We start from the raw sequence: 23632 nt of genomic DNA on the forward strand, positions 1-23632 counted from the left end.
CCACTTGTCAGGTAGTTGTCTCCGCAGTGGCTGTGAGACAAGAATCCTGAAAAGGCTTACGTGCCTTGCACACATTTTGTTTAAGTGCTTGGTTCAAGACGACCACTACTGGTGTATATCTTCCCGTGGTATTTTCTATGCACATATTGGTACTGGAAGGCTTCTTGTACAGAAAGGCTGTAATTTTCCATGTGGTTTCCTCATGAATGTATCTAATGAAACAAGAGACTTAACCGCTTCTCTGCAGTTTAAGACTACATACACAGCAGCTTAACACTCTAGTCTCTTTCCAATTAGGCAAAAAACTAAGTTTCTGTGGTGATCATGCTGATAGTCATATTCATTCTGCCTTCCTTCCTTGCCAATGCCTAATATACATCAGATCACTCATGATTACATATGAGCTGCCTAGCACTTCTAGAATATTTTCTTAAAATTATACTTTCTGTTGGGGACTTTTTAAAGGGGCTATGCCATTTGTCTCCTGAATAATTAAAAAGCTAAAAAAAATTATTGATTTGTGTAGGTCTTTTGACATTCAAGTTTATTGTCAGCACCTATGGGGAATTAACAGATTTTCCCTAAGTAGAAAAACCTTTCCTAAAGAAATATCCTAGAATTCATATGTTTACCAGAATTTAAAGGAGTCCAAGAGATTTTTATAAATCTAGAGACATGAAGGCGATTCTCTGGTAGTTCCCAGAGATGTTTAAAGGTACTTCCTGGAAGGAAAAGATTTGATTTAAAAAAGGAAAATCCTGGGTTAAAGTTAAGCAGTTTCTCTCAGAGCCGTTAATGTGCTAACGTTAATGTGCCTTATGAATACCTAAAGAGGATGTAGTCAGTATCATTTCTTACACTTCTGTTTTCTATGGAACCCACTTTTTTGTTTTATTTATTGATTTATTGAAGTATAGTTGATTTTGATTTACAGTGTTGTTAATTTCTGCTGTACAGAAAAGTGATTCAGTTATACATATATATACATTCTTTTTCATATTCTTTTCCACTATGGTTTATCACAGGATATTGAATATAGATAGCTCCCTGTGCTATACAGTAGGACCTTGTTGTTTATCCATTCCGTATATAATAGTTTGCATCTGCAAACCCCAAATTCCCACTCTATCCCTCCCCACTCCTCCTCCCCCTTGGCAACCACAGGTCTGATCTCTATGTCTGTGAGTCTGTTTCTGTTTCGTAGATAGTTTCATTTGTGTCATATTTTAGATTCCACAAAATGATATCATATGTCTCTTTCTGACTTACTTCAGTTAGTATGATAATCTCTAGGTCCATCCTTGTTCCTGCAAATGGCATTATTTCACTCTGCTTTATGGCTGTGTATTGGGTTGGCCAAAAAGTTCATTTGTGAAAAACCCACACAAACATTTTGGCCAGCCCACTATATATGTACCACATCTTCTTTATCCATTCATCTGTCGATGGACATTTAGGTTGCTTCCAAGTCTTGGCTATTGTGAACAGTTGCTATAAACACAGGGGTGCATATATATCTTTCTTTTTGAATTATAGCTTTGTCTGGATATATGCCCAGGAGTGGGACTGCAGGATCATATGGTAGTTCTATTTTTAGTTTTTTGAGGAACCTCCATACTGTCTTCCATAGTGGCTGCACCAACTTACTTACATTTCCACTAACAGTGTAGGAGGGGAACCCACTTTTTTAGTAAGGCCTCTTAAGGTACTAGTGCACATCAGAACATATTTTGGGCAGTGCTGCTTCAGGGAATTCCCACAATAAAGGATTAATGTTTCATCTCGTCTTTTTAAACTCCTCTAAAATCTATCCTCCTACAAATGGCCATTAACAACTTTATATTTAAGTTAATTGTGTCAGTTCTCATTGCATGTTGTTTATAAGCATGGTTTTATTATTAAAGTGAGATGGGATAAAAATAAGATTTTTGTAATGAGAACATTTTATTTTAATTTTCACCATTTATATACAAACACAAGATAAGAAAACACATCACAAAACTAACATTTTATAGTTAATATTTATAGGTGCATAGTTTCATGCTCACGTATTTAAGTATTGTATGTATTAAATTTCACAATACATCAATATATTTAGAATCATTAAAAGACACCTTAAAATCTTATAGTATATGCTAGTAAATCACTCACAATTTTTCAACATCAGCAACAAAAAATTAGTGAAGATTTAGAAATAAGTGGTAGTCACTTAGGTGTTTTTAATTTAATTTAACATTTTAGATTTGAAGCCACAATATCCACAGCACACAGAGACCCTGCTATCATATATTAGGTGAGAGGGAAGCACCGAAATGCTGAGTTGGGGCAGGTACAGATACTCCAATCACTGCTGATGGAAGACTTCAAAACACACTGAAAACTTTGAGAAAATGTCATGACGGGGCACGCTGGAACTGAGCACTTGTACAGGGTGAAACATCTGTCAGCAGATCTCAGGAAACTGGGAGCAAAGATACTTCTTAGGCTTCAGGTTCGTAGTCCTGATACCCTTCCTAATAACAGGAAAATCGGAAAGACAACACGAAGTTTTAGTATAAGTGACCAGTAATCAGGGCTTTAGGGCAAATGAGATGGGACATGGCTTGCCACTTTGAATAAAGGTTATAGTCTTAACAGTTCTGGAACTATTCTGCTACATCCAGTATAATTTTCTTTTTAATAGTTTTGTCTTCCTGTCAAATATAAAAGTGAATTATTCTTCTTGTGGTCAGCGTTAGGGTGTCTGAATTTCTACTTCCACATGCACCATTTAATAATCATATGACCTAGTCCTGTAGGACACAGTAGCCGGTCTATCTTATCTGGCTCTCATTTTCTTCAACTAAAGTGTTTGTTAGTTTCTTTCTAAGAAATCACCTGATTGATTTGGTTCTACAACATTTAAAGGCAAGTCACATTTTCTCTCCTTTTACTTTCCCAGTTGGGAATATCATCATCTGTGGCTTCAATTATTACTATTTCAAAGCTCCTCCTCTCCCCCTATAATACTTGGGTAACATATACAATAAAAATATTGATGGTCTTAACCAAAGTGGCCAGATTAGTCCTCCTAAAAAACAACTCTAATAATATCAGAATCCTGCTTAAAAACATATTTTCAATAACTCAAGCTGCTTTCTGAATGAAGTACAAACTTAAATGGCCAGGTTTTTCCAGTACTTTACAATTTGTCTTTGACCCATCTCTGCAGCCTTCATCTGTCACTATTCTCAAAGCTTGAACCACATTAAATTACTCACTGTGCCTCAGACATATCCCCATGCACTCTCAGACATGCATGCCTTGGAGTTTTCCTTGTGTTAGAATGTCCTCCCTTCATTTTGGCCTATCAATCATATCTCCCACCCCTTCCCACGCAGATCACTACCACCTCTGCTATAAAACTTCTCCTGATTGACCTAAAGAAATCTTGTAAAATGTTAACCTTTTTTGTGCATCGTGTATATTTTTGCCCCTGTGATGCCTGGTGCATAAAAGGCAGTCAATAATGTTTGTTAAGGGTATCATGATGAATAAATGAAGGGATACACTTGTATTTGTTTTTCAAACCTACTAGACTGTAAACTCCTTGCATCCTGGTACTAGCAATTACTCTTCCTGTATTTCTATAGTGTTTATTAGCATCGTGCCATGTATAAAAAGACCCCCCAATATTGGTAAAATTAATTAGGCAAATAATTTAAGCTCAATTTCTGCAAATGGAATGATTATCAATATGCCTTTTAATAATGCCATGAAGAAGAAGAAAAACCTAACTACAACACACTTTAACTCAACTTTTAATGGTGATGTCTGGTTTTGATATCAGGGTAATATTGTTCTCATAGAATTGGTTAGGGAGTGCTCCCTCTTCTATTTTTTGGATGATAAGTTAATTGGCATTAACTGCAATTAGTGGTATTTCTTCTTCTTTAAATGTTTGGTTAAAATTCACCAGTGAAGCCATCTGGTCCTGGAATTCTCTCCCTGGCTGGGTTTTTTAATAATTCATTCTTTTTTAATTAGAAATCTATTCAGATTTTCTATTTCTTCCTGAGTCAGTTTCATTCATCTGAAAGTATTTTCTAATTTCTCTTGTGATACCTTTTCTATTAAAGAAACTTGCTTTCAAATTAAAGTATGCTGTTTACAATGCTGGACTGAAATGTATCCATTATTGCAAACTATGCATTTATCATATTTCTACTCTCTAATTTTTTTGAGTAACTTTTATTTTACTATGCAAACATCTCACTAGGAATGTATGGCAAATAATAATTACGACTTATGGCATTTAGTTGACTTCTCTAACTTTCCATTTTGGCATTTGTTTTAGAAGGTAAAGTTTCTAGTAAAATAATTCTTCAACGTAGGGGCCAGCAATCTCTTTCTGTAAAAGGCCAGGTTGTAAATATTTTAGGCTGTGTGGGCCACATACCGTCTCTATCCGTGCTGTTGCCTTTTTTTTTTTTTTTTTTAAACTCTTTACAAACGTAAAAACCATTCATAGCTTGAAAGGTGTCCACACAATACATGTCCTGGATGTGGCTAACTTGCGCATCTAGAGAGTAAGTCATTCTCTTTAAGGACAAACATAAGGGGAATCTGACAGTGACAGATTTGGGGTACTGATTATGGGACCCAACTCAAACTCTTATTTATTTTCGGAGTTGCATGTGTATAAACTCTTACCTCTGAAGGCATTTCATAAGCCTCATTGTCAGGATCTACAGGTGTATCTTCCAGAATTCCTTCCTGGGAGGCTCCTTCACTCTAGAATTTAAATGAAAAGCCTTCAAAGACTTTGAGGAGGTACCATTATTCACTTTTAAAAATCACAATCATATTTTGAAAAAATTCTAATATACAGTACTGGAAGGGATGTAATAAAAATGGCACTCCTTAGCATCACTGCTGGCATTCTAAACTATGCAGTGCCTTTGGTAAAACATCGAGGCAACAGGTGTTATTAACGCTAAAAATGTACAATTTTTTGGCCAAGTAATGCACCATTTGGGAAACAGTCCAAAGCTAGAGAACAAAGGTGTTTCTCACAGGATCAATGACAGCAGTAAAAATTGTTAACCTAAATACTCAATGGATGATGAAGGATTAGGAAAATTATCATTCAACAATTCAATAGATTATGAAAACATCTATTACTATGACATAAAAATTATATAAAAAATAAGAACCTCTTTATGATACAATGTTTAGTAGTATATAAATGTTGTTGTATATAGTATGGATACAGCCTAGGTAGAATTCAGATACAAAGGTGAAACAGATTGGAGGAAGGCACAACAAAATATTAAAAGTACTTTTTGTTGGGTAGCTATGCATGGTATTTTTACCTTTTTTGTAAGTTTTTAACTTATATAACCATTTATAATGTAAAAGCATACATATTTTATACTTTATTTCTAATAACGGCAAAGAAACAAATTTAAAAAACAAATTTCAAGACTGAAACCATACATATTTGGCAGAAGAAAACTCAACTATTCGGTCAGTTTTCCAATTATCTCTCCTTAGGATACCACAAATTCAACCTGTTGTGGTCATGGTTTTATTAGTGTTCTTCATTAAATACCTTTTGTTGCTTTGCATTTATTCCAGAAAAGGAATTGTAAAAAGAAGTGGTTGAAAATTAAAAGAGCAGGGAGGCAATGTGAGCCTATATGAACTTGCTCAAAGATATCAAACAGTCCCTCAGTCAATGTGGCTTCTGTTTAAAACTATGCCTGATGTAAATAACATCTCCCCATGTCTTCATCTTGAAAATACTGACAGGTAGGGAAAGGGATAAGGAAATGGATGACGGTGAGAAAACGTCAAACTAAAGCTCATTCTTACATTAGCTGGGCAGAGAAGCTTATAGATTGTCCTGCTCTGCCTAATTCCTGTTCTATAAATTTAAAAAGTCCAAGTTATTTATGAATTAAATAAGATATAAACCATCCCCAAAATACCTTACTTCTAAACATGGAGTAAAGGTACTGTTTTCAGTGTTTCACCTCTTGGTTCAAGTCAAGAACATAGGTTCTGCTGATTGGTGGCTAGACACCAGGGCTGTAATATCACAAGACTTGAGTTCAGATCCTAGCTTCTACAGAATCTAGATCTTTTGTGATGCTGAACAAGTTTCTTAAGCTTTCTCTAAGCATCAAATAGCCTTAGTGATAAAATGGGGCAGCAATACCTCTTTTAAATTGGGAGGAGCCAATGACATCATTAGTCCTCTCATTAGCATTTAGATAACTTTTAGTGATAGTCAAGTATGAGGAAAATAAGGTAAATTTCCTGTTTCTTTGCATTTTAAGCTTTTAGGGATTTATTTTTCTAACCAATTTGTTAAAAGATTTTGATATAGACTGGACAAGTAAATATGCAGAACTGACTTGCTTTCTATCACAAATGAGGTGCTAATTATACAACTAAGACTGGTGAATGTTATTGGATATGTGTGTGTTTGTGTATTTGGGTGTGTCTGTTGCATTCTTCAAAGGTCATCCAAGTAATGGTCAATGTTGCTGGTGAATTCTTTGGCTAGATTGATCATGTATTGGGATCAAGTGAAATCCATCCCTATTAATTTTAAACAATGACTTACTTAGGTTGCAAGTACATAATAACTGCTATTTTTAAAAGTATATGTATTTCTGAGCATGTATTTACCTAATCTTTAAAACCATACTCCAAATATCTACAGTTTATAAAGTAAAATATGTATCACTTGTGGGTAAGGATTTGAGAAGCCACAGAGGAAATGCTAATATAATATTTAAAAAGAAGTCAAATAAGTGATGAGACAGAAAGTCAGCTACAAAAGTAAAGACACATAAATAAATGGGAAAAAGAGGAAACAAGTGAAATATAAATACCAGGATGGTCAATAAGTATCAACATGTCACAAGAAGACGCCTATACTTTCAGGTATCTTTACTCACTAAATGAATGAATATGTGTTGCTTTCACAAGTTTGCTAGACTTTATGTGTTGTTCTCTGGTGAATGAGATTATTGATTTCATTAAGATAAAAATACATTAATATTAATAAACTATCATTAAGGTTTAAACTGTATTACATGAAGTGGAAATAGCTCATAGACCTCCCATGAGGCAGGCTATCCTTAGCCACATCTTGCCAAGGAAATTTGGCTTTAGAGGTTTAGTAATTTGCTCAAACTAGCAGAGGTGACTCCAGACTCTGCCCTTAACCACTATCCTGAGCTTCTTCCCCGAAAGAATTTTGGCATTCAGAATGTTTTCTTTAACTATCTATAAATTTCAGAAACTGAGAAATAGGACATTCTCTCACGTCCCTGACTATGCCTTGCCTATTCCTTTAAGACCCAGTTAAGAGTCTATTCCTACTAAACAAAATTATCTTATAATTTGATTGCTGAAACCCATCAAAGAAGTTTTTTCAGAAGCACTGTATGCTCTGTGGGGCCATTATACCTTTCATACTATCAAAGTTTACCCAGAAGGAAAAAACAAACAAAAAGCATTAGTTAAAGCACAGTGAGAATTGCCTTTGTTTATCAAAACACTGATGAATTCTCTAGTGTGTAGAAAGAAACCACCTCGAGGGCATGGCTAGAGAAACCAGTGAGGATTAAGGAAATAGTGGGGATGAAGTTGCAGAATAAAAGATAATTACTCAAAATCCTTTAAGAACAGGGGTGTATGATATTCAATTTCCTATTTTTCTATCCAGTCTTGTGCTGCAATATAATTTCACCATCCTACCATATCCTTCACACATAGCCTGTTGGCCCTAAATATTCACTGAAGTGCTACCCAGTGGTCAGAATAGGACGCTGCAGTATGAGGAAAGCACAGCATAGGTAGGAGATAGATTATATAATGGAAGCAAGAAACCAGAACCAGAACTGACCAGGAAAAATGTAATCACAGGAAAACCATCAAACATGTATCTTGCCTTTCCTATACAAACTGTACCTTAGCACGTCATTGGATGCAATCAGCAAATTTTGGACTGTGGGAAATGATACAGGACAAATAACTACTTCAACAAATAAACTGCAAGAAAAACAAAAGTTTGGGGAAACATATAGATTAAAGTGGACTTCAGAGAGCATTAGAAAATTACAACTTAAGCACCTTATTTCACTCTTATTTGGAATCCTGTTTTCAGAAAAGAGAAACAAATATGAGATGGGGGAATTTAAACACTGACTGGATATTTAATTAAAGAGTTACTGTTTACTTTTAAAATGTGATATTATATTTGGGTTTTACTTAAAGTCCATAAATTAAAAAAAATAATCAAATGTTTTTATATCAAATAAGATATCTAGGTATTGCTTTGAAATTATCCAGGTTTGGGTTGGGAGAAGTGAATAGGCTGTAGAAGAAACAGGAGTCTATGTGGTGGTGATTGGTTGCATTTGAAGGGGAGCATAGTAAGCACCCTAAAATGTGGCAGGTAGATTAATGTGAACTGAAGGCAATTGAGGCCCAGCAGACTCAGAAAGAGCTTTTTACATCCTCCATAACTGCCTAAAAGAACGTAGATTAGAGGCCTGTACCAGAAAGAGAGCTTTCACCAGAGAGAACTTTTTGTTTATCTGAAAGCGTCATCTACGTGGCAGGGAAAACATCTGATTACCAAAGATCTGCTCTTCTCATCTTCCTGTAATCGTCCTCCTCCCCTTTGAAGCTCTGGCCCCTATCCCATTCTTTAGCTCAGGGTAGTATATAAACCTCAATTGCCCGACTGCCTTTGAGTTCCATATCTTTGTGGGGCTCTCATACATATGAAATTAAATTTGTTTTTCTCCTGTTAATCTGTCTTATGTCAATTTAGTTACGAGACCAACCAAAGAACCTATAAGGAATGAAGGGAAAATTTTTCCTCCCCAATAGTTTGGTGCCGAATGTGGGGCTCTCCTTTGGCTGGACATTGCTTGTTCTGGGGTTGCTGCAGCTGAGAGATCCTGGAAGCTCTGGTAGAAGGTAAGAATCCTAACCACATCAGTCTCCTGGATCTCTGCCTGCAGGATCTGGTGGAAGCAAGAGTGGGGAGAATCCTTTTCCTTCTTCTAGATTTAGATTAGCAGGAGACATCATTTGTGTGAGTCAGTTCCTTTGGTATAGTGACTCTGGTAAAGATTTGTTATGAGTATTCTGGCTTTCTATTGATTCCTTTCCTCCTAGGTCATTGTTTTCTTTTGTCTTTTGTGTTGTTTGTCATAAGGAGGAAAATCATAGGGTTGAATACAGGCATAGGTCCTATAAGCTTGTTGTTTGAGCTAGCCTTACAGACTGCTGAGTTCGTGATTCTCACCAGACTGGCATCTCTTTAGACAAGCTTTGCTGTGGTCCCTATATTAAAGACAACAACAACAACAGAGATGAAGTATTCTTTTTGTCTTGTTCATCTGCCTGTTTTAACTTCCCTTTCCTGTTAAGATCTGCAGAAAGCACTGTCCAGATCACCAGGCCCAGGGTATAAAGATTACTTGTGTAACTCATGAAAGCCAGGAGGTGAATTTAGCAGAATCACTTGGGATGGGTGGTAGGGCTGGCTTCGCTGCCCCTTACAACTCCTTCTACTTTTCCATCTACTTTTCTGATTACAAGGCCCTGTAATCGGGTTCTGCCAGCTTCAGGTTTTCCTATGCAATGTCCCTTGCAAACGTTTTCTGGACCCCCAATGCAAGAATTAATGTCTATGGATGGCGGTAGTTCTATTAAATTACAAAACCCTTTTACCTCTACTTTCAGTTCCTACCAAATTTAGGGAAGAGTTAAAAAGATTAATGTACATTCACAATCCCACTTACAGCTGCCAAGGTGTGTTTTTCCCCTCCATAAAAATTATTTTGGTTTATATATAATAAAATTATGTTGTAGTTAACAGACAAAACAGACAGCTCCTGGCGGTGGCAGGGAACTCTCACAGAAGAAACAGATGACCCAGGCCCTCCTATAAATGATCAGGAAATGGATCAGCTTGAGGCCAATATTCAGGGGCTAATAGAAGCAACAGTAGAGGTTTTTTCCTCCTGAAGTGAACTGGTCCAAGACTGAATTGTACATTCAGGAAAAGGAAAACATTTGAAGGCCTTTGTTAAAGACTTTATCCAGACTTTTAAAAGGCATACTGCGTTAAACCCTGAAGCTCCAGAACATAGAAATCTTTTGATTTCCATCTTCTTTGGAAATCTCCCTGATATAAGGAAGCAAATTAAAGAGAATGTAGTTGGATGGGTGGGCCAGCCCCTTGATATTATTCAGGCTGCAACCCAATCTTTGAGGAATTAAAATCAACTGTCCTTATCTTGCAAACATTTGCAAAACCAGAAATGCAGCTCTAGAAACAATTCAAAACACACCTATCTTTACCATCCCCCAAGCCTCCCCTATTCATCTCAAAATGCTTGCACATATTGTAAAAAATCAGGACATTGGAACAGAAGTGTTCTAAAAAGAAGGAAAATAGTAATTACCCTAGACTTCTGATAATTATAGAGAAACATATTCCAAAACTCCTTGGAGACAACTCACATTCTTTCTTTGTCCCTTGAAGATGTAAATCTTCCATGTCTTTGAAATGTAAACACCCCAAGGATATAACTAATACACAGCCCACAATCCTCTGAGACTGAAGTAAACAAAAAGGGGGGCTGGGGGGAGAGGCTTTTTAAAATAAAACACAAACTGCTATAAAATTTCCCTTGCCGAAAATTTAATCCACAGCTTCCATAAGATTACTTATTTTGGACAAATAAAAGTCCTTGCCACAAAAATTAAAGCATTTTACTAGCCATTTGAGTGGTAACCTTCACTTGTTCCATCTTCCAGAAACACAATTTGGATTCAACTGTTATTTACGAACTAATGAGTTTTGTATTGTTGTACCTGATTCTTGGCTAAAATTTAGGGTCCCTGTTTGTATCTGTGTGTTTATATGTGTCTATGGATGTATGTTATGTATATGTGATATATTTCTACCTCTGGATGGTATGGCCAAAATTAGTTTGCCAAAAAAAAAAAAATTTAACTGACTTTGTTTAACTGGCTTAAAGAAAAACATGCACTTATCAATTTAAATATTTTTAAACAAACAATCTGAAATATAATAGACACTAACCCAAATGCTTTTCAAGTTCATGTGGTCTGGGACAATCTTTGGTAAATAAAAGCTAGTTTAAGTTTGTTGGTTTAATTAAAATTGGCATGTCTTTAGAGTTTTCAGCATTAAATATAATTTATTCTACCTAGGTTTACTAAAAGTCAAATAAGCTCATGTTGTCTCTGTTACAGAATTTGTCAGAAAGAAAAATAACCTAAGGTGATGGCTAGTTGCTTTAATGTCTCATGAAATTTTATGAGTAATCTAAATATGATGGTTAAGAACAAGTGAATTAAATAATTTTAGGGGAGATAAAAATTTTAAGTGAATTTTTCAAAAATAATTATGGTTTATGATATGTCTACTTAAATAGTTTTCTAAATCTCTTTGGTAATTTAGAGTTTTGCTATGTTAAGTTAAATGATGGAAATTCATTGAGGTCATTTCCAAATAAGATAAAATACAGAACATAGGTTTATCCACTTTTGGCTTCTTATTACAGAGAAACTAAAGATATTTGGATCTGTCAGTAAAATGTCTTGTGTCACATTAAAAAAAAATTGTACTATGAGAAAGCATATACTTCTAGAAATTATGAAATGTACTCCTAAATTTGCCAGTCTATGGAATGATAGTATGACAGTTCACAATTGCTTACTTAGTTTTCACTAGATATTAAAGTTTCCAAGAGTTAAGGATTCTAATTAATATACGTACGTAATTGAAACGACTAGAAATAAAAGAAAAAAACTCTGTATGCAAGGGAATAAGATGTGTTTTTGGCTAAGAAAAGGTATGAGGTATGGAGATATGTTTTTATTAAGAGAAAAAGACTAATTTTGTCCTAAAATAAAGTAACTAATTATTTCAGAATGAGAAAGCAGAAAATAAAAGACAAACTAAGTGGATATACAAAGTTGGGGAGAAAGGGAGGGAGGGAGGGAAGGAGAGGAAAAGAGAATTCTGCCTTGTGTAGTAGTCAAACTGGCTAAAATTGAATGAATTTATTATAAATATTTAATAAGCTTTAATAACAATAGTATACTTATATTTGTGTAAAACTAAAACTTAATTTTCTTTCATCTGCTAAAAGAACAAGATTTTCTTAGACTAGTTTGCTCTTCATAAGATTGTGAAAGGTTAAAGATTCTGTATTTTATCAAAATAATTTATTGTGTTTCATGTTCTCTTTATCAAGTCTTTGATTACTTAAGAAAACTGAGTCTTCTCTATTAAAAGAACTCATTTTTTTTTTAACAATTATGTAACTTTCTCTATCTGCCTGCAAAGTATTTTGTTGTCACTTTGGTTAAATGGATGACTAAATATTGTACCACAATGACCTATGATCCTATTTGAATCCCCCAAATCAAATTCTAAATGAAATCTTTTTGTCCTTGAAATAATTGGGATTTTCAAGCGGGTCCCTGGAACATCCCAAAAGATTGGTTCTCTCACCTTATATTTAAAAAAAAAAGGAGAGAGAGATGTTAAACTAGTTAAGTTTATTTGATGTTAAATTACATGGTAAGTATTGTCAGGCAAGAAGTAATACTAAACCTTCTTTATGTTGTATTTCTATGGATGTATGTTATTAATATGTGTTCCAGAAATTGTATAAAATTCCTAAAAATGGTATGTACTGTTTTCAGTCACAATTCCAGTTATTACTTAAAAATGTTGTATATCACAAAAATAATCAAATTTCCTTATCAACTGCATTATAATGAACTCTCATCAAATCTTTAACTGTGACTTTTCTTTTGTCATTAACAGACAGTTACTCTTTTACTCTGATGCTTTGGAAAAGGTTTCTTGCAAAAGTGCTTCACCTTCAAGAAACTCCTGGAAAGGAATCTAACAAGTACAGGTTTTTGATAACTTTCTGATCATACCACTAAACTGGGTAAGAATTTGCATTAATCTAATGGAGAAACTGACGGCTTCATAAAACTGCTAACAAAAGATCAGTATCAGTAAGAATTAATTACATGGGAGTGAATGACTGATGAGGATGAACAACTTTTATGACTTTTTGTTTGAAATATTCTTGGTTCCTTGGTTTTGTTTTTCTAGATTTAAGGAAACCTTTTTCTTTCTCTCTTAAGCTATTAGCAATTTGGTAAATATACCTTTGTGAACAAAGATACAACAATTACTTTTTCTCACTATCTGATCCCTCCAGAATTTGGAGACTCTTAGTGAGTATTATTTTCATGGCATTACAATTATTTGCATAAGTTCAATAGGAATCTGTCCTCATAACATGACACAATTGGAAACATTGGTTATACACCAAGGCTTTGACTGGAATGTCATATTTGAGAATGTGCACAGAGTCAGATATGACCAGACAGGTTTAAGGAACTAAGGTTGACTTTATGGAGCCAATAATAACCCCTTGAAAAACCAGCCTGGTACCCTCCTTACAGGGTTCCTGGCAGCCTTATCAGATGAGTAAGGAAAGTCACTTCCTGGCAGGTGCAGGAACCTCAAGATATCTTGGGGACCTCAAGAGGAGAAGAATTACCCCAAATATATAGGTACTGCAGGCAAAGTCTGATGGTAAGTCCTTGGCTTGGCTGCGTAGCCTCCAGAGGCGTTTAAAAGGTAAATCTGAGATTCCTTATGAAAGGTTCCAACAAAGCAGATTTAAAAGAGCCTATATGGTCAGCCACTATTCTTGTTGCACTTATGTAAATAATAAGGCCAAGTCTGTTGAAACTAGACGTAATTTGCAGAGACATTAGTCTTACCATGATTATCTTTGGTAGAAATGAAGCTAACTGTAGAGAGAAAAATCATGTCTCAGTAATATACCTTTGTGTGTATCATATTCTAGTGCTATTAATTGTCTTTGAGGTTTTGTTTTCTACCTGTTAACTGGACTGGATCTTGAATTCTTCTAGTTTCCTTCAATATTTGGCTAAAACTCTCCAAGCTCACATTTCCAACTTTTACCCACTTTTTGACTTGGAATCACTAAGAACAAAAACCGCTCTCTTCCTGAAGCTCTGCAAACTAAATGTGAACAACTTGATATAAACTTCCCAGAAATCATCACAGCAGCTCATGTATAGATAGTCTTTATGCCTGTTGCTGTGTGGGCCCCTCAGAAAGTTTACCTGAACACCCAGTGACATCAGAAATATTCAAACTGCAAAAGATGTTTTGGCCCTGACAGCTAAAAATCTTCTTAACTGGCTGCCCTTAGGACTCAAACTGGGTTTATAGTCTGCTCCAAACATTAACCTTTGCTTTTCTTTTATTTCCACAGAAATGCTTTTTTATTGAATATCTAATTGCTTGCACAATATAGGCCTAACTTTGGGAGCCCAATGGCATCACTGCCTTCTGAAATGAGACAGCTCTTTAACTGAATTGACCCATTCTCAGGACTCAGACACTGGTTCAGTGAGAGGAGCAATCTACCAGCTCAACTTCTGGACTGTGAAACTTCCTGGAGAAGTTTTAAAGGTGGGACTGAAGAGGAGCAGAATGGGCCACCCCAAAATGTGCTACTTTGGCAGGTAGATTATTTTAAGCTGAAAGCAGTTAAGGCCCAGCAGACTCAGAAGAGCTTTCTGCCCCTGCCCTTAACTGCCTAAAACAATTTAGACAGGGAGGGGAGGAGACAAGATGGTGGAGTTGGAAGGACGTGAGCTCACCCCCTCTCACAAAAACAGCAAAATCACAACTAACTGCTGAACAACCATCGACAAAAAAGACTGGAAACTACCGAAAAAGATATTCTACATCGAAAGACAAAGAAGAAGCCACAACAAGATGGTAGGAGGAGCACTTTCGTGATATAATCCAATCTCATACCTGCCAGTTGGGCAACCCACAAACTGGAAAATAATTGTATCACAGAGGTTCTCCCACTGGAGTGAGAGTTCTCAGCCCCACGTCAGGCTCCCCATTCTGAGGGTCTGGAATCGGGAGGAGGAGCCCCCAGAGCATTTTGCTTTGAAGGCCAGCGTGGCTTGAGTGCAGGAGCTCCACAGAACTGGGGGAAACAGAGACTCCACTCTTGGAGGGTGCACACAAGGTTTCACATGCACTGGGACCCAGGGAAAAGCAGTGACTCCACAGGAGCCTGGGCCAGGCCTACCTGCGAGTCCTGGATGCTCTCCCGGGGAGATGGGGGTCAACTGTGGCTCACTGTGGGGGCAGGGACACTGGTGGTGGAGGCCCCAGAGAATGATCATTGGCGTGATCTCTCCTGGAGGTCACCATTTTGGCACCGAGACCCAGCCCCACTCAACAGTCTGCAGACTCCAGTGCTGGGACACCTCAGGCCAAACAACTAATAGGGTGGGAACACAGCCCCACCCATCAGCAGACAGGCTGCCTAAAGTCATCCTGAGCCACAGCCACTTCTAACACACCACTTGACCCAGCCCTGCCCACCTGAGGGGCAAGACCCAGTTCCATCCACCAGTGAGCAGGCACCAGAAGCAAGAGGAACTACGATCCTGCAGCCAACAGAATGGAGACCACAAACACAAAGTTAGACAAAGTGAGATGGTAGAGAAATACGCTCCAGACGAATGAACAAGATAAAACTAAGTGAAGTGGAGAGAGGCAATCTACCTGAAAAAGAATTCAGAGTAGTAATAGTGAGGATGATCCAACATCTCGGAAAAAGAATGGAGTCACAGACCAAGAAAATACGGGAAATGTTTAACACATTATTGACTGGGGGATTTTTACAGAAACTAATGCCTGTGGCTGTAATACATCTCCAGTCAAAAATGTGTTAACAAAGAGCTAGAAGATTTAAAGAACAAACAGAGATGAACAATATGATAACTGAAATGAAATGAAAAATACACTAGAAGTTATCAATAGCAGAATAAATGAGGCAGAAGAACAAACAAGTGAGCTGGAAGAGATTGGTGGAAATCACTGCCATATGGTGCTGGCATGAAAACAGACATATAGATCAATGGAACAGGTTAGAAAGCCCAGAAATAAACCCATGCACCTATGGTCAATTAATCTACAACAAAGGAAGCAAGAATATACAATGGAGAAAAGACAGTCTCTTCAATAAGTGGTGCTGGGAAAACTGAACAGCTACATGTAAAAGAATGAAATTAGAACATTCTCTAACACCATACACAAAAATAAACTCAAAATGGATTAAAGACCTAAATATAAGACCGAATACTATAAAACTCATAGAGGAAAACATACACAGAACACTCTTTGACATAAATCACAGCAATATCTTTTTGAATCCACCTCCTACAGTAATGAAAATAAAAACAAAAATAAATAAATGGGACCTAACTAAACTTAAAAGCTTTTGCACAGCATAAACAAAATGAAAAGATAAACCACAGAATGGGAGAAAATATTTGCAAATGAAGCGACGGACAAGGGATTAATCTCCAAAATAGACAAACAGCTCACGCAGCTCAATATAAAAGAAAACAAAAAACAACCCAATCAAAAAATGGGCAGAAGGCCTAAATAGACATTTCTCCAAAGAAGACATACATATGGCCAATAGGCACATGAAAAGATGCTCAACAGAGCCAATTATTAGAGAAATGCAAATCAAAACTACAGTGAGGTATCACCTCACACTGGTCAGAATGGCCATCATCAAAAAGTATACAAATAATAAATGCTGGAGAGGATGTACAGAAAAGGGAACCCTCCTACACTGTTGCTGGAATGTAAGTTGGTGCAGCCACTATGGAGAACAGTATGGAGGTTCCTCCGAAAACTAAAAATAGAATGACCATATGATCCAGCAATCCCACTCCTGGGCATATATCCAGACAAAACTATAATTGAAAAAGATACATGCACCCCTATCTATGTTCATAGCAGCACTATTTACAATAGCCAGGACATGAAACCAACCAAAATGTCCATCAACAGATGAATGGATAAATAAGATGTGGTACATATATACAATGGAATACTACTCAGCCATAAAAAAGAATGAAATAATGCCATTTGCAGCAACATGGATGCAACTACAGATTATCATACTAAGTGAAGTAAGTCAGAAAGAGAAAGACAAATACCACATGATATCACTTATATGTGGAATCTAAAATATGGCACAAATGAACCTGTCTACAAAACAGAAACACACTCACAGACATAGAGAACAGACTTGCAGGTGCCAAGACGGGGTGGAGGAGGGATGGACTGGGAGTTTGGGGTTAGTAGATGCAAAGTATTTCATATAGAATGTATAAACAACAAGGTCCTATTGTATAGCACAGGGAATTATATTCAATATCCCAGGATAAACCATAATGGTAAAGAATATAAAAAAGAATGTATATATGTGTATAACTGAGTCACTCTGCTGTACAGCAGAGATTAACACAACATGGTAAATTAACTATGCTTCAATTAAGAAAATAATAAATTAAATAATTTAAAAACACAATCCCATTTTAATTAAATGATACTTTTAGAGAAACCAGTCTTATACAGAAATATGTATTTAGAAGCTATTCATGCTCTACTTTGGATAATCTGTTAGCATATTACTCATTTTCTTGCCTTTTGCTCTTCTAACTCTTTCTTTAGTCTAGGCAATCCCTTCAGAAAGAAAGAGGGAGAGAGAGGAAGATAAAGTGAACAGATGAAATGAGAACTAGTTTGACTGTTTTTAATAAAAGGTTTGGGATTGGGGGAGAGAGTAAAGCTAATACATTAAATCTATTTTAGCGTTATTTTTGGATGTTCTTTATCAGTATCCTTGAATCTAGTTTTAAATATATTCAGCCATAAATTATAAAATAACTAGTCTATTAATTGGTCTATAAATCAGGAATCAGTGTGAAATCATTTTTTAGAAGAAATTTTCATTATATAGCAAAGAAGTAGTATTCTATCGTAAATCTTTACCCTTGGTAAGCATAACAAGTACCTCAGTGACTGCCATATTTATGAAAGTGGCATATAATTAGCTGACTCACCTAATAAGACTTCACAGCAGAGCAAAAATTGCCAGCTTTTCTCATGTTACTTGGATATAGACCTAGTTGCAAATACTAATACACAGTAGGAAGTCTGGGGATAAAGTATTTTCAGTTTTCATGTCCAAAGATTAATCCTCCTCATCCATTAATAAAATAATATTATTATATATGTCTAAATATATATTTATATTTGCTTATTATTTAAGTTTGCATGGATAGGATTCTTGAAGATCAGCCCCTTGGCTAGTACTTGAATAAGATATCATCAAAGTGAAAGTGGGTCAGCCTGAGGAAGATCTACTCTTCTGTTGAGCCCAGAAGGAGACAGTTCTTTCATCTTTGCAAATGCATTGATATTTGGAGGCAAGTCTACAACTAGCAACTGGGGGAGGAATCAGTGGGGAGTGCAGGTTTTGACAAAGAGAGAGATAGCGAGTCTGCTTTCATATCTTAGGGAACCTAGGGAAAGCTGAAAGGCTCCTGGGAAGGAGGAAATTCCTGTGAAGAGCATAGTGAACCAAGGCTTCAGTGTCTGCTTTCAAAAACAAGTGGGAAACTGGTCTTAATACCTGACTGGGAGAAAATACTTCAGGCAAAACAAACTGCTCATACACGAAAGGGTGGATAGGACCCATAGGGCTCTGAAGCAGAGAGAGAAGGCAAGAGCTTCAAGATTGGTGCATGTGAAACCCAGAAAAAGAAGCTTAAAGAATGAGTAAAGATCTGCCTTCTTCATCTAAGAGAGGAAAGACTAGGAAAAGCTGTAAGAAAGGCAGAGTGGGAACACAGTACAGTCATGCACAGGTGGTAACCTGAGGTTCCAGGAGTCTCCATGCTACTGGGAACAGATGCCAGTCCAGTGTGAAGGGCTTTCAAGATGTGGAAGGAAAACTCTTCAAGAGGATCTCAGCCTTCAAGTTGGAATATCTTTGTTTAGCATCTAAGATGGGATGTGAAGGGAACAATGCCCCACAGACCACAGTAGTCAATTTCAATAGATGTTGCAGTTACTCTACCCTATAATTTCTACCATTGTTAAGTTCTTTTCACATTAATTGTGGTTGTTTCTTTTGGTTACCTAGAAAAGCTTTCCTCTATCCTTGTCTCAACAAATCTGAGATAAAACGGAATTTACTTAGAAGAGTATCAAGAAAGATAATGGGCTGGGTATATCCTCAGAAGATCATTCAAATGAAGTATTGTTAAGTATTGTTAAGCTTAATTTTCGATCTTACTCTTATATGGAATAACAATAAGAGGTAAGGTTCATTTAGTGTGTACTCTGTATTTGTACTGTTCCAAGAGTTTTACATGCATTATTTCATTTTAAAAACCAATTACAGGAGGAGCTTCAAGATGGCAGAAGAGTAAGATGCGGAGGTCACCTTCCTCTCCACAAATACATCAGAAATACATCTACATGTGGAACAACTCCTACAGAACACCTACTGAACGCTGGCAGAAGACCTCAGACCTCCCAAAAGGCAAGAAACTACCCTCGTACCTGGGTAGGGCAAAAAAAAAAAAAGAAAAAACAGAGACAGAAGAATAGGGACGGGACCTGCACCAGTGGGAGGGAGCTGTGAAGGAGGAAAGGTTTCCACGCACTAGGAAGCCCCTTCGCGGACGGAGACTGCGGGTGGCAGAGGGGGGAAGCTTCGGAGCCACGGAGGAGAGCGCAGCCACAGGGGTGCGGAGGGCACAGCGGAGAGATTCCCACACGGAGGATCGGTGCCGACCAGCACTCACCAGCCCGAGATGCTTGTCTGCTCACCCGCCAGGGCAGGCGGGGCTGGGAGCTGAGGCTCGGGCTTCGGTCGGATCGCAGGGAGAGGACTGGGGTTGGCAGCATGAACACAGCCTGAAGGGGTTAGTGTGCCATGGCTAGCCGGGAGGGAGTCCGGGAAAAGGTCTGCAGCTGCCGAAGAGGTAAGAGACTTTTTCTTACCTCTTTGTTTCCTGGTGCACGAGGAGAGGGGATTCAGAGCGCTGCCTAAATGAGCTCCAGAGACGGGCGCGAGCTGCGGCGATCAGCGCGGACCCCAGAGACGGGCCTGAGACGCTAAGGCTGCTGCTGCCGCCACCAAGAAGCCTGTGTGCGAGCACAGGTCACTATCCACACCTCCCCTCCCGGGAGCCTGTGCAACCCGCCACTGCCAGGCTCCCGTGATCCGGGGACAACTTCCCCGGGAGAACGCACGGCGCACCTCAGGCTGGTGCAACGTCACGACGCCTCTGACGCCGCAGGCGCGCCCCGCCTCCTCCGTACCGCTCCCTCCCCCCGCCTGAGTGAGCCAGAGCCCCCGAAGCAGCTGCCCCTTTAACCCCGTCCTGTCTGAGAGAAGAACAGATGCCAGAGGGCGACCTACACGCAGAGGCGGGTCCGAATCCAAAGCTGAACCCCGGGAGCTGTGCGAACAAAGAAGAGAAAAGGAAACCTCTCCCAGCAGCCTCAGGAGCAGCGGATTAAAGCTCCACAGTCAACTTGATGTACCCTGCATCAGTGGAATCCCTGAATAGACTACAAATCATCCCAATTTGAGGAGGTGGACTTTGGGAGCAAAGATATATGTATTTTTTCCCTTTTTCTCTTTTTGTGAGTGTGTATGTGGATGCTTCTGTGTGACTTGGTCTGTATAGCCTTGCTTTTACCATTTGTCCTAGGGTTCTGTCTGTCTGTATTTTTTTTTTTTTTACTTTAAAAAATTTTTTTCCTCATAATTATTTTTTACTTTAATAACTTCATTTTATTTTATCTTACTTTATTTTATTTTATCCTCTTTCTTTTTTTCTTTCTATTTTTTCTACCTTTTATTCTGAGCCATGTGGATGAAAGGCTCTTGGTGCTCCAGCCAGGCATCAGGGCTGTGCCTCTGAGGTGGGAGAGCCAACTTCAGGACACTGGTCCACAGGAGACCTCCCAGCTTCACGTAATACCAAATGGCGAAAATCTCCCAGGGATCTCCATCTCAACGCCAAGACGCAGCTTCACACAACGACTGGTAAGCTACAGTGCTGGACACCCTATGCCAAACAACTAGCAAGACAGGAACACAGCCCCATCCATTAGCAGAGAGGCTGCCAAAAATCATAATAAGGCCACAGACACCCCAAAATACACCACCAGACGTGGACCTGCCCACCAGAAACACAAGATCCAGCCTCATACACCAGAACACAGGCACCAGTCCCCTCCACCAGGAAGCCTACACAACCCACTGACCCAACCTTAGCCACTGGAGACAGACACCAAAAACAACAGGAACTACGAACCTGCAGCCTGCGAACAGGAGACCCCAAACACAGTAACTTAAGCAAAATGAGAAGACAGAAAAACACACAGCAGATGAAGGAGCAAGGTAAAAACCCACCAGTCCTAACAAATGAAGAAGAAATAGGCAGTCTACCTGAAAAAGAATTCAGCATAATGATAGTAAAGATGATCCAAAATCTTGGAAATCGAATAGAGAAAATATAAGAAACGTTTAACAAGAACCTAGAAGAACTAAAGAGCAACCAAACAATGATGAACAACACAATAAATGAAATTAAAAATTCTCTAGAAGGGATCAATAGCAGAATAACTGAGGCAGAAGAATGGATAAGTGACCTGGAAGATAAAATAGTGGAAATAACTACTGCAGAGCATAATAAAGAAAAAAGAATGAAAAGAATTGAGGACAGTCTCAGAGACCTCTGGGACAACATTAAACGCACCAACATTCAAATTATAGGGAAGAAGAAGAGAAAAGGAAAGGGCCTGAGAAAATATTTGAAGAGATTATAGTTGAAAACTTCCCTAATATGGGAAAGGAAACAGTTAATCAAGTCCAGGAAGCACAGAGAGTCCCATATAGGATAAATCCTAGGAGAAACACGCCAAGACACATATTAATGAAACTATCAAAAATTAAATACAAAGAAAAAATATTAAAAGCAGCAAGGGAAAAACAACAAATAACACACAAGGGAATCCCCATAAAGTTAACAGCTGATCTTTCAGCAGAAACTCTGCAAGCCAGCAGGGAGTGGCAGGACATATTTAAAGTGATGAAGGAGAAAAACCTACAACCAAGATTACTCTACCCAGCAAGGATCTCATTCAGATTTGATGGAGAAATTAAAACCTTTACAGACTAGCAAAAGCTAAGAGAATTCAGCACCACCAAACCAGCTTTAAAACAAACACTAAACGAACTTCTCTAGGGAGGAAACACAAGAGAAGGAAAAGACCTACAATAACAAACCCAGAATAATTAAGAAAATGGGAATAGGAACATACATATCAATAATTACCTTAAATGTAAATGGATTAAATGCTCCCACCAAAAGACACAGACTGGCTGAATGGATACAAAAACAAGACCCATATATATGCTGTCTACAAGGGACCCACTTCAGACCTAGGGACACCTACAGACTGAAAGTGAGGGGATGAAAAAGATATTCCATGCAAATGGAAATCAAAAGAAAGCTGGAGTAGCAATTCTCATATCAGACAAAATAGATTTTAAAATAACGACTATTACAAGAGACAAAGAAGGACACTACATAATGATCAAGGGATTGATCCAAGAAGAAGATATAACAAGTGTAAATATTTATGCACCCAACATAGGAGCACCTCAATACATAAGGCAAATACTAACAGCCATAAAGGTAAATCGACAGTAACACAATCATAGTAGGGGACTTTAACACCCCACTTTCACCAATGGACAGATCATCCAAAATGAAAATAAATAAGGAAACAGAACCTTTAAATGATACATTAAACAAGATGGATTTAATTGATATTTATAGGACATTCCACCCAAAAACAACAGAATACACTTTCTTCTCAAGTGCTCATGGAACATTCTCCAGGATAGATCATATCTTGGGTCACAATTCAAGCCTTGGTAAATTTAAGAAAATTGAAATCATATCAAGTATCTTTTCCAACCACAACACTATGACACTAGATATCAATTACAGTAAAATATGTGTAAGAAATACAAACACATGGAGGCTAAACAACACACTACTTAATAACCAAGAGCTCACTGAAGAAACCAAGGAGGAAATAAATTAAAAAAATACCTAGAAACAAATGAGAATGAAAACAAGATGACCCAAAACCTATGGGATGCAGCAAAAGCAGTTCTAAGAGGGAAGTTTCTAACAATACAATCCTACCTTAAGAAACAAGAAACGTCTCAAATAAACAACCTAACCTTACACCTAAAGCAATTAGAGAAAGAACAAAAAAACCCCAAAGTTAGCAGAAGGAAAGAAATCATAAAGATCTGATCAGAAATAAATGAAAAAGAAATGAAGGAAATGATAGAAAAGATCAATAAATCTAAGAGCTGCTTCTTTGAGAAGATAAACAAAATTGATAAACCATCAGCCAACTCATCAAGAAACAAAGGGAGAAGAGTCAAATCAATAAAATTAGAAATGAAAAAGGAGAAGTAACAGCTGACATTGCAGAAATACAAAGGATCATGAGAGATTACTACAAGCAACTCTATGCCAATAAAATGGACAACCTGGAAGAAATGGACAAATTCTTAGAAATGCA

At 37.6% G+C, this 23632-nt stretch overlaps 1 protein-coding gene across 4 annotated transcripts in view; it reads right to left on the bottom strand.

Annotated features, from left to right (window-relative positions):
• Nucleotides 1–1927: 1927 nt before the first annotated feature.
• SNCA (synuclein alpha) overlaps nucleotides 1928–23632 on the bottom strand; it is a 138083-nt gene continuing 116378 nt past the window's right edge. For 2 of the 4 annotated variants that reach the window (XM_007184097.3, XM_007184096.3), the window contains exons 5-6: nucleotides 4693–4773; nucleotides 1928–2513 (exon numbers count right to left, since the gene is read on the bottom strand). In XM_007184097.3, coding sequence (XP_007184159.1) covers nucleotides 2481–2513; nucleotides 4693–4773 — 114 coding nt within the window. In that variant the 3' untranslated portion in view covers nucleotides 1928–2480. The remainder of the gene's footprint in view (nucleotides 2514–4692; nucleotides 4774–23632) is intronic. The other 2 variants (XM_007184095.3, XM_007184094.3) reach the window with 1 other exon arrangement.

Source organism: Balaenoptera acutorostrata, chromosome 5 (genome assembly GCF_949987535.1).
Source record: "Balaenoptera acutorostrata chromosome 5, mBalAcu1.1, whole genome shotgun sequence".
Taxonomy (NCBI): Eukaryota; Metazoa; Chordata; class Mammalia; order Artiodactyla; family Balaenopteridae; genus Balaenoptera; species Balaenoptera acutorostrata.